The sequence below is a fragment of the Tursiops truncatus genome, chromosome 3 (assembly GCF_011762595.2).
Source record: "Tursiops truncatus isolate mTurTru1 chromosome 3, mTurTru1.mat.Y, whole genome shotgun sequence".
Taxonomy (NCBI): domain Eukaryota; kingdom Metazoa; phylum Chordata; class Mammalia; order Artiodactyla; family Delphinidae; genus Tursiops; species Tursiops truncatus.
In genome coordinates, this window is record NC_047036.1 from 164341541 (window position 1) to 164354097 (window position 12557).

The 12557-nt window shown below is 56.8% G+C and overlaps 1 protein-coding gene across 1 annotated transcript; it reads left to right on the forward strand.

Moving 5' to 3' along the window:
* The first annotated feature begins 401 nt into the window (after positions 1-401).
* Positions 402-11941, forward strand: CDC37 (cell division cycle 37, HSP90 cochaperone). The gene is made up of 8 exons (XM_033854348.2): positions 402-605; positions 6209-6490; positions 6828-6936; positions 7039-7154; positions 7245-7367; positions 8001-8183; positions 8284-8355; positions 9449-11941. The coding sequence occupies exons 1-8, from the start codon at positions 504-506 to the stop codon at positions 9599-9601; spliced, it is 1140 nt and encodes a 379-aa protein (XP_033710239.1). The 5' UTR covers positions 402-503; the 3' UTR covers positions 9602-11941.
* Positions 11942-12557: the final 616 nt, after the last annotated feature.

Sequence of the window (12557 nt, forward strand, 5' to 3'; positions counted from 1 at the left end):
AGTTCCTCTTCACAAGGGGCGGGAGCGAGGTCTTCTCGCCGAGGCCCGGCCCCAGCAGTGGGCTTGGTCTGACGTCACTGCGGTGTGGCTAAGGGGACAATCCTCTCCCTCAGTCTCGCCAACTGCCCCCCTCACGGACGCCGTAAACGCCCACCGTGGGGCACCGGGAGAGAAGGGGAGCTCAAGGTTGGAGAAGCCACCCGTATACCCCTAGGAGGTGCCTAGCGGAGGCCCCAAGCCCGATGGGGTGAGGTCTCGGCGAAGACTTCGGGGAGCCGGAACACGTGCGCAGGGGTCTTTAAGACCTCGGTCGCCAGTGCCGCTGCCGCGGTTACTAGGGATGTGACGTCACGCGCGGGCGGGGGCGCCCGCGTCCGGGCGGAAACGGAAGGGGCGGGGCTCTGCGGGCAGAGTCTGTGTGGTGCTACCGCCGTAGCCGCCGCTGCTGCCGCCGCCGCTGCTGCTGCTGCCAGAGCCGGAGCGGGCTGGGCCGCGGAGGCAAGATGGTGGACTACAGCGTGTGGGACCACATCGAGGTGTCTGACGATGAAGACGAGACGCACCCCAACATCGACACAGCCAGCCTCTTCCGCTGGCGGCACCAGGTAGAGCGCGCGCGCCCAGCGCCTTCCCCCACTCTCGGGACTCCGCTTCAGAGTTCTGACTCCTGATACTGCTGGGGGCCCAGCCATTGACACCTGGGTTTCCCACCCTACAGTCTGGACTTTCAGAATCGCCCGGGGTTCCTTGATTCAACTCCGGGGCAACAGAATTGCCGAGACCCTTGAGTTCCTTGCCCGCGATCCTGGGCCCTCCCCCCTCCCCCCTCCCCTTCCAATTTCTTCTTGGAACTCCCAGTTGACCCCTAGGGCACCTTCTTCACAGTTTAGACTACCAAGACAAGCTTTGGACGTGCCCCCCCAATCCATTTGGGACCTTCCACTTACACCCAGAATTCTACCTCAGAATCTGCACCCTGAACCTTTCGGGTACCCACTTATGATCTTGGATGTCCCATTGGCCCGTCCAACCCCCAGAGTTCCCAATACTTTAAGTCTAGTCTGTGACCTGCCTTTCGGAATCTTGATGGTGATTCACATTTAGATCTAGAGGTTCTGCTCCTCTCAATAGAGCAAGGAGTTCTGTCCTCCCCCGAGATTTCTGTTCCTGGCCTGGGACTCCAGCCCACACCCAGGACCCCTTCCCTAGAACGTAGACCGGTGCCCCACCAGGACCCTCAGTCCCATCTAGGACTGGAATTTTGAAACCTGGTTCCCCTTCAGACTGAACCACCAGCTCCGCCCTGATGGAGCATCCAATTCCGGCTGCTCTCCTTCAGCCTCATGCACTGTAGACCCAATTTCCTATTGCATCAGGAAACCCTACCCACGTGGCGTCCTGCCCAGCCAGAGCCCCTGCCCCTACTTGGTACTGCAGGCCCAGTCACCGCCCACCCCCGAGACAGGCTTCCTGTAGGAACCTCCGCCAGCATTGGAATGCCTCATTCAAACCCAAGTCCAGGACCTAAACCCACCCCAGCTTCCTTCTGACCCCAGTTTGGTCTGCTGTTCTCAGACACCCACACTGACCCTGCTTTTACCAGGAACCCTCCCAGTCTAATTCCAAATTCCCTACCCCTTCTTTTACTTATTTTCCCCCAAATCCAGACCCCAGAATCTCAAGTCTGTGTGTTCTCTCACCCCTCTCCCTGACCAGCAGCGCTCTCAGGCCAACAGAATGGCTCTCATGAGACCTAATGTTCTAATCTGCTCCACCAAATCAGAGCTCCTGCACCCACATTCCTATGCTTGTTACACTCTCAGACTGAGGGCATATGTCTCTCAGAATCTTCCAGTTAGGAATTCCTCACCCCACCTTCCCATATATCAGCTCCCAGTCGTTTATCTAGAAGCTTCTAGAAGGGCCCTTCCCCATCCTGCCAAGACCCAGCATTAGTCCCTACATCTGGTTTCCAGTCCCAGTTCCAACCCATTCCTTAAAGCAGCAGCCTCCTGGGTAGTGTCTGCCGGGTGGGCCCCTGGAGTGTAAGGAGAAAGTTCTAGCACTTCTCTTTCTTGACACGTGTAACATTTTATTATGAAATATTGAAGATCTCTGCAAGCTCTCAAGGCAATTCTTGGGAACACCTATTTCTGTAACATAGTTAATCTATATCACCGTGGGGAGGACGGTTTGGTCCTGCTGAGTTGGGAGGCTGATGTCCCCTCTCCTGCAGCATCCTCCTCCCACCACACCCTTCTCCCTCTTGGCACAAAACCTTTTCCTGGCCTGCCACTGGGAGCCCCAGTGCTGGAGTGGAGGGAGGGAGCCTGGTGTCTCCAGCACCCGGTTCAGCGGCCACCAAGCCTGGGTTCTCATCCCAGCCCTGCCACAGGGCCGTTGCTGCTTTAGGGGGAGCGAGACCCCGCCTCCATGAGACCATCGTAAGGATGACATGAAATGAGATCTGAAAAGAACTTGGCTCAGGGCCCGGGAGGGAGTAAGCAGGACCAGAGGGGAAAGGGGGATTAGAGAAAAGGTAGCCTGGTGTGCTTCTGAGCACAGGCCTGCCCACCCAGGTTCAGATGCTGGCTCCTGCTGAATCACTGACCTGCTGCATTGCCCCCAGTGAGTGTTGATCTCTCTGTGCCTCAATTTCTCCAGCTGGGGATCTTATCAGTATCTACCTCATAGGGTTGTTGTGAGGGTTGCCTTATGTATTTAATGTGTGTAATGCTCTCAGGACAGCACCTGGCATGTAATAAACTGTGTAGAAACTTTAGCCACTATCATTATTATTACTCATGTAATTCACGCTCATGGTAAAAAAATAATCCAAAGGTTCCAGAAGGGGACCAGCGAGTCTTCCTGGCTCCAGCTCCAGCTCCCTGGCTCCCTTGCCCAGAAACAGCCACCAGTACTAGTTTCTTGTGGCTCCTCCCAGTGAGCTGTGTGGTGTCCAGGTTCTGTGAGCCTTGGGTCCCCTGTCTGTAAGGAGGGCAGTGATACCTGTGGCCCCTTCTCGCTGCCAAGGCTTCTGCCCTTCCCAGCCTGCTACAGCCCCTCCCGGAGGCGTAAAGCTCAGGCCGGGCAGGCTGCCACCCCCAGCAGCTCCAGGAGGCCTTTATTTAGCTTTGGCCTCCCTGGCGGCTGCTCAGAGGATGCCGGGAAGATTTTGATGGCCGTCCAGCAGAAACCAGCAGTGTGGTAGATTCCTGCTGCCACCCAAGGCCAGCTATAATGCAATAAGGCAGCAGGAAGGCTCCAGGTGACACAGTCCCATCGTGGAAAAAGAGAGGTGGCAGAGGCCACAATGTGTCCTCCGCAAGGCGAGGGCCTCATCCGAGTGGGAAAAGTGAGGCTCAGGGTTGGCCATGTCGGTCCTGTGGGGCGTTAGAGAAGGATTCAGGTCTCCCGCTTCTCACCCACCGTCTTCCTGGCCCTGTGCTAGGGCCTCTAATAAAGCACAGAAGCAAGTTAGCGGACCATTCTGGTGGCCGTGGCCGTGGCCGTGGCCATGACGGCGGTGATGACAGTTGAGGACACGTATACTGAATGCTGTGTTGCAGGCAGTTTCCTGGGAGTAACTCATTTAGTCCTCAAAACAACCCCGTGAGACCCCATTTCATAGAGGGGGACACCAAGGCAGGGAGAGATATGAGACTTGGCCAAGGTCACATCACCAGTAAGTGGTGGAGCTGGGCTGCTCTGATGATACAGTAACAACTGCTCCCAGTTACCAGTTATAAGCATTTACTGGATATCGAGCTAAGCACTTGAAGTACATTTTCTTGTTTGAGCCCCAGTACAGTCCCCAGAGAGAGACAGATTGTCCCCTTGGACAGACAGTAATGACAGTAGCCAACGTGGGAATGGTGCTGACTGAGCCCCCAGCACGGCTCTGGACTGTCTACTTTTATAACCTTTTTTGCTTTTCCCAGTGCAACCTTGGCACTATTGTCTGCATCTGACAGATGAGGAAACTGAAGTTAGGGGATTGGCCCAGGGACACCTGGCCATTACATGGTGGCTGTGAGATATGACCCCAGGTCTGGTGCCCCAAGGCCTTCCACTAGCATCTCATCACGTCATCTGATGATCACAGAGGGGCCTTTGGGGCTCAGTGACTCTGGGGGTCGGGCACTTGGGGAAGGCTTTGTCGAAGCTGAGACTTGGGGACAAAGCAGATGGAGTAAGGGGAAGAGAGTTCCAGGTGGGAGGAACAGCATGTGCAGAGGCTAAGAGTCAGGAGAGAGCTGGTCCATTCAGGGCTAGCATCAACCACAGGGGCCGGCATCGGCCTGCGACCCAGCCCCCCAAGGAGCCTTGGCCATCTGGCCAGCGTGGGGCAGGGGTCTGGGGTCCCCTCTGAACCCAGACACTCCAGTCTGAGGTAGCAGGGAGGGCTGTGGTCAGACAGGTACATTTCAAAGACTCCTGTGGCAGGTTCCGAGCCTGGATTGGGGCGACAGCAATGGAAGATGGTGACACCTCTCAGGGTTCAGTCATTGGTCTGGGTTGAGCAGGCACTGCTGGGAGCCAAGCAGGGTTGGAGAGTGACAGGGCCCAGTGATCTGATAGGGATCGGGATGGGGGACTGAGGAGATGGGGTGCAGTGGAAGAGGAGGTCTGAGGAGTGGCGTCTAGGGTAGGGGGGGACAGGAGGCTGGTGGGCACTAGGCTGGGCTCAGGAGGGCCTGCTGGCCTGGAGACAGAGCTGAGCGGGCCTCTGCAGATCCAGGTGCAGCACCCGGGGTGGAGCAAATTGGAGAAACAACTGGAAATGAAAAGTGTCAGGGGAGTTTCCTGGTAGCCTAGTGGTTAGGATTCTAGGCCTTCACTGCTGTGCCCCGGGTTCAATCCCTGGTCGGGGAACTGTGATCCCACGAGCCACGCAGCGTGGCCAAAAAAAAAAAAAATAGTGTCAGGATTTGGTGGCAGAGAGGGAGGGACAGGGCTCACAACAGGCCTCAGCTTGGGACAGGAGGCAGGGGCAGGCTCTTTGCTGAGGGAGGACACAGCAGAAAAACAGGTCTGGGGGGCTCCGGTGGGGAGTTCAGTTTGGGGCACAGAATTGGAGGTGCCTGTGGGACACCCAAGCAGCGGTGGCTTGAGGGGCGTGGTGGGCGCAGGAGGGTGCCTGAGTGTTACTGAGGGTGGCTCCAGGGAGGAGGGGGAACCTGAGACCCTGGGGAGGGGTGAGGCCTCTATCCAGCATCTTATTACTTTATTACATCCAACAAGGCTTTCCTGAGTCCGTACTGTGTGTCAGGCCCAGCTCTGGAGGCACAACACCTTTGTGGAGCCAGTATCCTTGGAGGAGGACAGTGCCCGAAACATGATAAATAATTGTCACAGGCTGTTGTCGGGTGACAAGTGCTGAGGAGGAAGGTCAAGCAGAGCAGGGTAGGGGGAGGTTGAGACCTTCAGCTGGGTGGTCAAGGAAGGCCTCATCTGTAAGGGACTTTTTTTTTTTTTTTTTGCCGCACTGCGCAGCTTGTGGGATCTTAGTTCCCCAACCAGGGATTGAACCCGGGCCCTCGGCAGTGAAAGCACGAAGTCTTAACTACTGGACCACCAGGGAATTCCCTGTAAGGGACATTTGAAGATGATAAGGGGGACTTCCCTGGTGGCCCAGTGGTTAAGACTCTACACTCCCAATGCAGCGGGCACAGGTTCAACCCCTGATCAGGGAACCGCAATCTCGCATGCTGCAGGGCGCGGCCAACGAATACATAAGTAATATATATATTTTTAAAAAGAAGATGTTAAGGATGCCGGGGTGGGGTGTATCTGGGGAGAGAACATTCCAGGCCAAGGGAACAGCCAGTGCAAAGGCCCTGAGGTTTGAAGTGGGTTCGAGAAAAGGTGAGGCAGCCAGTGTGGCTGGAGGGAGGGGGTGAGCAGGAAGAGGTGAGGCCATGGAGGGCACGGGACAGATTGCGCACGGCCCTGCGGGTCACAGGGAGGACTTAGGTTTTTGCTCCAAGTGAGGTGGCAGCCGTAGAGGGTTCTGAGCAGAAGAGGGACCCGCCCTGGCTCAGGTGCACCTGTAGGAGCGAGAGCGGGAGCTGGGAGTCCAGCACACGGAGGTTGGTGCTGACATTCTCCGGAGTCATTCCAGGTGCAGCTGTTGGGGTCCTGGGCCTGGGGCTGGGGTCAAGGGACAAGCCGTTCCGCAGAGTGATGGGCCGTGCCTGTCCCACAGGCCCGGGTGGAGCGCATGGAGCAGTTCCAGAAAGAAAAGGAGGAGCTGGACAGGGGCTGTCGCGAGTGCAAGCGCAAGGTGGCCGAGTGCCAGCGGAAGCTGAAGGATCTGGAGGTGGCCGAGGGCGAGGGCAGCAGGGCCGAGCTGGAGCGGCTGCAGGCCGAGGCACAGCAGCTGCGCAAGGAGGAGCGGAGCTGGGAGCAGAAGCTGGAGGAGATGCGCAAGAAGGAGAAGAGCATGCCCTGGAACGTGGACACGCTCAGCAAGGACGGCTTCAGCAAGGTGTGCGAGGGCCGGGCGCGCTCGGCAGACGGTGGCAGGTGTGGCCGAGGGGACTGCTCAGGTCCAGGGACGGGTGGATGGAGGTGGCGGGTGAGGGGATCATGTGTGGGGGCCCAGGCAGGTGCGGCACCCCACCGGTACCCCCCCTCTGATCTGCCCAAAGGCCCTAGTCCGAGGCCACACCTGCCACGCCCACGCTCCCGCCACGCTGATGTTCATGGCGCCGTCACCACCTCCACCCTGGATGGGATGGGCGCTGCGGCCGCGGCCCACCCGGCCACGCTTGAGGCGCCGCACAGCCTCGCCCCAGCCCACTCCCCTTCTCACCCCACCACAGAGCATGGTCAATACCAAGCCTGAGCGGGCGGAGGAGGAGTCGGAGGAGGTGAGGGAACAGAAACACAAAACCTTCGTGGAGAAGTATGAGAAACAGATCAAGCACTTCGGTAAGTTGGGCCCAGGTGGGGGCCCGGTGGGCGGTGCACGTGACAAGGGGCTAGCCTCTGCCTCCAGGGCCCTTCCAACACCTTGCCAACACCTTCCCGCAGGCATGCTCCGCCGCTGGGATGACAGCCAGAAGTACCTGTCGGACAACGTCCACCTGGTGTGTGAGGAGACCGCCAACTACCTGGTCATCTGGTGCATTGACCTAGAGGTGGAGGAGGTATGTGGAGCCCGCCCTCGGGGCTGGGGAGATTTCGGCTGTGCCCTGGGTCCGCCACTTGGTGACGCCGTGCTTGTTTTCCCCTGGCAGAAATGTGCGCTGATGGAGCAGGTGGCCCACCAGACCATCGTCATGCAGTTCATCCTGGAGCTGGCCAAGAGCCTGAAGGTGGACCCCCGTGCCTGCTTCCGGCAGTTCTTCACCAAGATCAAGGTAGGGAGGGGCCGGAGTGGCCAGGGCAGAGTGGAGGGTGGTCCTCCTCAGGGAACCAGCCTGCGGTCCACTGGGGGAGACAGACATGGGTTTACTTGGACTCAAGCCCCTGTGATCAGTCCTCTCCTCAGTCAGGAGAGGGCTGGGCCACGGAGGAGCTGACGAGTGGTCGGCTCCTGGGCAGATTTGGAAAGCCGAGCTGGCACGATGTGCTGAAAGTCCTAAGCTGGGGTGAGGGCCAGAGTCAAGGATGCCTGTGGGTTTCTTACCTGAGCACCTGAAGAGCAAAGCTATCCCTGCTGAGCTGGGGGAGCTGCAGGACAGACTAAGGGGTGTGACCGGGAGCTCCGGGGTGGCTGTGTTGCATTTGAGATGCCCGCTAAACTCCACAGGAGGACCCGAAGGAGGTGGGTGTCACGAGTCTGAGGTCCAGGGGCTTGTACGGGCAGGGGGTCGTGAGCACAGAGGTGTAAAGTCGAGCTCAGAGGAGGCAGAGGAGAGCCCTGAGGCCCAGGGTGCCTGTCAGTCAGTTCAGGAGCAGATGCAGGGAGCCCTGGGGCGTCTCTGAGGACCTGCAGTGGGGCGGTCTTGGCTCCCCCAGTTCAATCCTGTGCGCGCCCCTGCCCCCCGCAGACTGCTGACCGTCAGTACATGGAGGGCTTCAACGACGAGCTGGAGGCCTTCAAAGACCGCGTGCGGGGCCGGGCCAAGCTGCGCATCGAGAAGGCCATGAAGGAGTACGAGGAGGAGGAGCGCAGGAAGCGGCTTGGCCCCGGCGGTCTGGACCCCGTCGAGGTCTACGAATCCCTCCCTGAGGTGCGGCCCCCTGGGCCCTGGCGGGCAGCAGGCAGGCAGCCAGTGGGGTCCCCAGGCTCCCTGGGACCCAGGCCCTGACCCCACCCCTCTGCACCCACAGGAACTCCAGAAATGCTTTGACGTGAAGGATGTGCAGATGCTCCAAGATGCCATCAGCAAGATGGACCCCACCGTGAGTAACTGCGCCCAAGCCCACCTGGGCGAGCGATGTGTCTCCCCCGCCCCCTCCAGCTCTGCTGCCCACATCATTGGTAGAAGTGTCCCTCCTGGGCTTCTCAAAGGAACAAGGGACGTTTTGTCACCGTGTGGCCAGCACACGAGGCAGCCAGGCTTTGTGCCACCTGCCCACTTACATTTATTGAGCACCTACTGTGTGCCCGGCGTCCAGATTGAGTGTCCCTGTCCCTGCGGGCTGTTGATGAGCACTCCAGCTGACCCCACCTTTGCCAGCAGCTCAGAGTGGCCCAAGGAGGGGGTCCCTTTCCAGCCTCAGTTACCTCATCAAACCACTTTCTCTCGATATTAACTCACGAAATCCATGGGGAGGGCTGAGCACGTAGTAGGTGCTGGTAAAAACAGCAGCTGTTTCGAGCAGTCACCGCGCTGGTAGATAAATACTTTGAGTCTTGATAGACCTCGGTTTGACCCCATTCCTGCTGCCTGTCTCACCCCGTTGGCCACACTGCTTTCCTCATCTGTAAAAAGTCTAGTCGCAAGACCTGGCCCAGGGTTTCTAGATGCTTCTGTGGGAATGAACATCTAGACCAAGGGTCTTCCGCCTATGGCTTGCAGGCTCATTGTCTGTCTCTACATAAAACTTGATTGGAATGCAGCAGCCAGGCTGGTTTATTTTCATCTTGTCTGTGGCTGGTTTTGTGCTACAACCATAAAGTTGAGGCATGATGGGTTGAGAGGTTTTGACAGAGACCATAGGGCCCGCAAGCCAACGATATTTACTGTCTGGCCCTTTACAAAAAAGTTTGCTCACCCTTGTTCTAGACTACACTGTTTAAACTTGCATTAAAGTTAAGTGAGCTTTAAAGTTCCCCTGCACCAGCCACATTTGAAGTACTCGGTAGCCACACGTGGCTGGTGGCTACCATATTGTACGGCACAGATTACAGGCCATTTCCATCGTTGCGCGCAGTTCTTTGGTAAAGCTGTAATCTAGAAAGAGCAGGAAGCAGGCTCGAGGATGTGCGGGGGACAGGCGGGCCACCAGAAGATGGCAGCCCAGCCTCACCAACCCACCCTTCTCCCTGCAGGACGCGAAGTACCACATGCAGCGCTGCATCGACTCCGGCCTCTGGGTCCCCAACTCCAAGTCCAGTGAGGCCAAAGAAGAGGAGGAGGCGGGTCCCGGGGACCCCTTGCTGGAAGCCTCCAGTCGGGGCGACGAGAAAGACGTCAGCGCATAACCCACCTCAGCTGCTGCCCGACTGCCTGCAGGCCCCTGTGCGCCCCTTTTCAGAAAACAAAAATAGACACCATCTCCCCAGCTCCTGGCTTCCTCCACTTTGGCTGCTCCCACACCTAGCCCGGAGGGGCCTGCCCACCCCCCTCCACTGACCCCACTCCCTGAGCGCTCATCCAAGTCTGCTTTGAGTCAAGGGGCTTCACTGCCTGCAGCTCCCCCACTTCAGCATTATGCCAAAGGCTTGGGGGTCCAGGGAGGGGTAGAGGTTGCCAGGCTGGTCCACAGGGTATGGGTGGGGTCCCCAGCTGAGGGCCCTGCCCCAGTCACTGTGGGCTCCGTTTTCACTGTTCATCTGCTGTTGAGTCTCCTACATAGTAAACAGCAATTATCTTCCAATAAAGGATTTCAGATGCTCCGCGAGACCTCAGGAGGGCTGGCACAGCTCTTCTCTTGCAGGGTGGGAGGGAACCCTGGTCAGTGTTGGCGGCTGGGCTTGTGATGCCCCCAGCTTTGCCCTGCAGCAAATGGGCAATGTCCTCCGTCCTCACTCCAGGCTCTCCAGGAATGTGTCGTTCCGCCGCCTGGAACACTTCCTCAGGACACCTTTGTGTCAAGGGTTCTCACTCCCCCCCCCCCCCCCCCCCGTAAGTCTTGGGATTATCTCATCCCTCTGAGCCACCCCCCAGCGTCCGTTCAGGAGAATCAACTTGCACCGTGTCTCACCTTCCACGTGGCCAGCTCTGCCTCCAAAACAAATCTTGAGTCTGTCCACTGCCCTTCGTCCTCCACCCTGGTTCAGGTCCCTGTCACCTCTGGCCTGCATGCCCACTCCAGCCTCTTCCCTGTCTTCCTTGCCCTCGCTGGACCCCAGCAGGCAGCCGCCAGTGGGCACCTGTGAACACCTGAGTCAGGGCACATTCCTCAGAGCAGAAGCCTAAGACCTCCCTGCAGTTCGCCAGGCCCTACACCATCTGCCTGGTCACCTCCCTGCCCTCGTCTCATGTCCTCCCCTTCTCATCAACTCCCTCCTTGCTGATCCTTAAGCACTTTCAAGTTTTTCTTATCAGTGTGACCTTGGGCACTTTCCTCAGCCTCAGTGTCCCCCTCTGTACAATGAGAGTCATGTTCATGCTCTCCTCCCAGGGTTGCGATGAGGTGTAGGTGAGATAATGTACAGGCAAGCATGGCGCCTGGTACCCAGGTGCTTAAAATCTGGGCCTTGGCACATGCCCGTCCCTCTGCTTGAACACCCTTCCCTTGAAAAAGTAATCTTTTGAAAGCAGTCTTCCTTTAAAAGGTAATGGAATATTCGGGCCACAGGAAAGGCTTAAAGAATACTATAATAAACAAGGACACATCAACTTTTAAGACATGAAATACCAAGGGTCGTGAAGCCCACTGCCCACCTCTTCTGGGGGACACCACCCCTTGGCAGCTGCTTCTCACTGCAATCAGAGCTCTGCCACCTCCTCCCAGAGGTCCTCCTTGACCCGCCTTTTGAGTCACGCATCACGTCTGGCCTCGCAGCTTCTTCGCCTGCCTGGTTTTGCTGATGTGTGTATTGCTGTCTCCTTTATGCTGTGAGCACCACCACGGCACAAACTGAGTCTTGGTCCTAAAATATTCCCAGCGCCCCGAAGGGGTCCTGGCCCTCAGTAAATGCCTTTGTGTCCAAGCTGATCACCACCAGGGGTCAACAGTGAGCTGCAAACCTGAGTGGCATTGCCTAATGCTTTTCATATAGATGAGAATGGCTGGTGGGGGGGGGTATGGGGGGCCCTCCTAAGGCCCTGGATAAACCCCACCCATCCAGGATCCACTCAGGATCGTCAACTTGTTAATACTTTACTGTAAAACTTTCAAAGATAGAATCCATATTCCTGATATTTTGTTTGACCTCAGGCTTCAGTAGAATTCAGCGCTGTTACTGATTTTTTTAAAAAAATTATTTATTTTTGGCTGCATTGGGTCTTCGTTGCTGTGCCCGGGCTTTCTCTAGTTGCAGCGAGCGGGGGCTACTCTTCGTTGCGGTGCGTGGGCTTCTCATTGCGTTGGCTTTTCTTGTGGAGCACGGGCTCTAGGTGCATGGACTTCTGTAGTTGTGGCGTGCAGGCTTAGTAGTTGTGGTGCACGGGCTTAGTTGTTCCGCGGCATGTGGGATCTTCCCGGACGAGGGCTCGAACCCGTGTTCTCTGCATTGGGAGGCGGATTCTTAACCACTGAGGCACCAGGGAAGCCCTGTTACTGATTTTTGACTTAAAATTTCAATGTTTTGTTCATCATGTTTTTTTTCACATTAATGGTGTTTTTGGAAAATATTACATTAAAATATTTATCTCGATTACTGAGTTGGCGCCCTCTTTGCTTTCATGCCTCGCCTGCCTCACCCTAACACCGGCTAGGATTTAAAACACCAGCTATTAAGAGAGACACATAGAGTAGGTTCTCTCTCTACTCACCCACCACCCACGCTGTTCCCTGCCCCCAGCCATGGGAGCCCACCGTATACGGTGTCTCGTGACTCCTTCCAGGGTTTCTTTTTGTAAGTTCAAATGTAATCTTACCGCTTCCGTTCCTTTTTCACACAGAGCTAACACACTGCAGTCAGCGGCGCGCGTCTTTGCTGTTTCTCACTGAACCTTGTGGCCCTGCAGATTTTTCCTTATCAGTTCATCAGCACTTCCTCATTCTTTCTACTCTGGTAGAAAGCTCCAGTATGTGCACATCTCAGCATTTATTTCACCAGCGTTTTTAACACTTGCAAGTTTTTCCGTCTCTAATTTTACAAGCAATGCAGCGAAACATACCTTTGCGCACCATTTTCCACGAAGACAGGCATCCCACCTATAGAGTAAGCTCCCAGAAGCATGATTGGCTGGGTCTTAGCGGCAAACAGAATTCCACTCCAAAGGGTTTCACTGAACAAAATGTAATGATGTGAGTGGGACAGGAGAACC

Excerpts from the sequence above, each read along its gene's own strand:
- CDC37 (XM_033854348.2), top strand. The coding sequence starts at position 504 with ATGGTGGACTACAGCGTGTGGGACCACATCGAGGTGTCTGACGATGAA. Across the intron at positions 6,491-6,827 it reads GCAAGGACGGCTTCAGCAAG|AGCATGGTCAATACCAAGCC; the intron begins GTGTGCGAGGGC and ends ACCCCACCACAG. Across the intron at positions 7,155-7,244 it reads TTGACCTAGAGGTGGAGGAG|AAATGTGCGCTGATGGAGCA; the intron begins GTATGTGGAGCC and ends TTCCCCTGGCAG.